Below are 930 nucleotides of genomic sequence, written 5' to 3' on the forward strand. Positions count from 1 at the left end.
CTTGAAGGCCTCCCCCTCTTTTGTTGACCCTCCACCCTACCAAGCATGACATCCTTCTCCAGGGAATGGTCCCTTCTGACAACATGACCAAAGGAGGTGAGACGAAGTCTGGCCATTCTTGCTTCCAAGAAGCATTCCAGCTGCATTTCTTCCAGAACAGATCTGTTAGTCTTTTTATCAGTCCGTGGTACTTTCAGCATTCTTCGCCAGCACCACAAGTCAAAGGCATCCACTCTTCTTCGGTCTTCCTTATTCATTGTCCAGCTCTCACATGCATACGAGGCGACTGAAAATACCATGGCTTGGCTTAGGTGCACCTTAGTCTTCAGGGAGACATCTTTGCCCTTCAGCACTTGAAAGACATCTTTTGCAGCAGATTTACCGAATGCAACTCATCGTCTGATGTCTTGACTGCTGCTTCCATTGGTGCCGATTGTAGAACCAAGTAATATGAAGCCTCCCGTCTAAGCTGTGTGCTGGGGCCCCAGCCTGCTGCCTGCAGAGACACGACAAGCCTCCCCCACGTCCTCCTGGACCTGACTCGGCTCTCCCTGTCTGGGGCCTCGGGGCACTGCCCTTCTGTCTCTCTGAGTTAAAGACTTAAAGCGGGGTCCCCTACTAGCCCCTCCAGCTTTGCCTGCCAGAGGGCACCTCCTCCAACCAGGACCGGCTGTGTGCTGGCTTCGGGGCTCACAGAGGATGGGCACTGGCCCAGTGCAGCCAATATCTGGAGGCCTGCCATGCCCATCACTTACCCTGGGCTCCCCGGTAGTAGGCAGACGCAATACACTTGAACTTCTCTTGCCCGGCCGTGTCCCAGCTGTGAGGTGGAGAGAAGGAGGGGGACACAGAGCGGTAGTGAGACACATCGCAGTGGTCCGAGCCACTGGGGCAGGGGGACATGTGGGCAGACCTGCAGAGGGCCCATGC

At 55.6% G+C, this 930-nt stretch overlaps 1 protein-coding gene across 1 annotated transcript in view; it reads right to left on the minus strand.

The window, feature by feature from the left end:
* RAB36 (RAB36, member RAS oncogene family) overlaps nt 1–930 on the minus strand; it is a 16490-nt gene that overhangs the window by 4191 nt on the left and 11369 nt on the right. The window contains exon 4 of the mRNA XM_007957403.2: nt 756–920. Coding sequence (XP_007955594.2) covers nt 756–920 — 165 coding nt within the window. The remainder of the gene's footprint in view (nt 1–755; nt 921–930) is intronic.

The sequence above is a fragment of the Orycteropus afer genome, unplaced genomic scaffold (genome assembly GCF_000298275.1).
Source record: "Orycteropus afer afer isolate SDZICR_OR568_19922 unplaced genomic scaffold, OryAfe1.0 scaffold00744, whole genome shotgun sequence".
NCBI lineage: Eukaryota > Metazoa > Chordata > Mammalia > Tubulidentata > Orycteropodidae > Orycteropus > Orycteropus afer.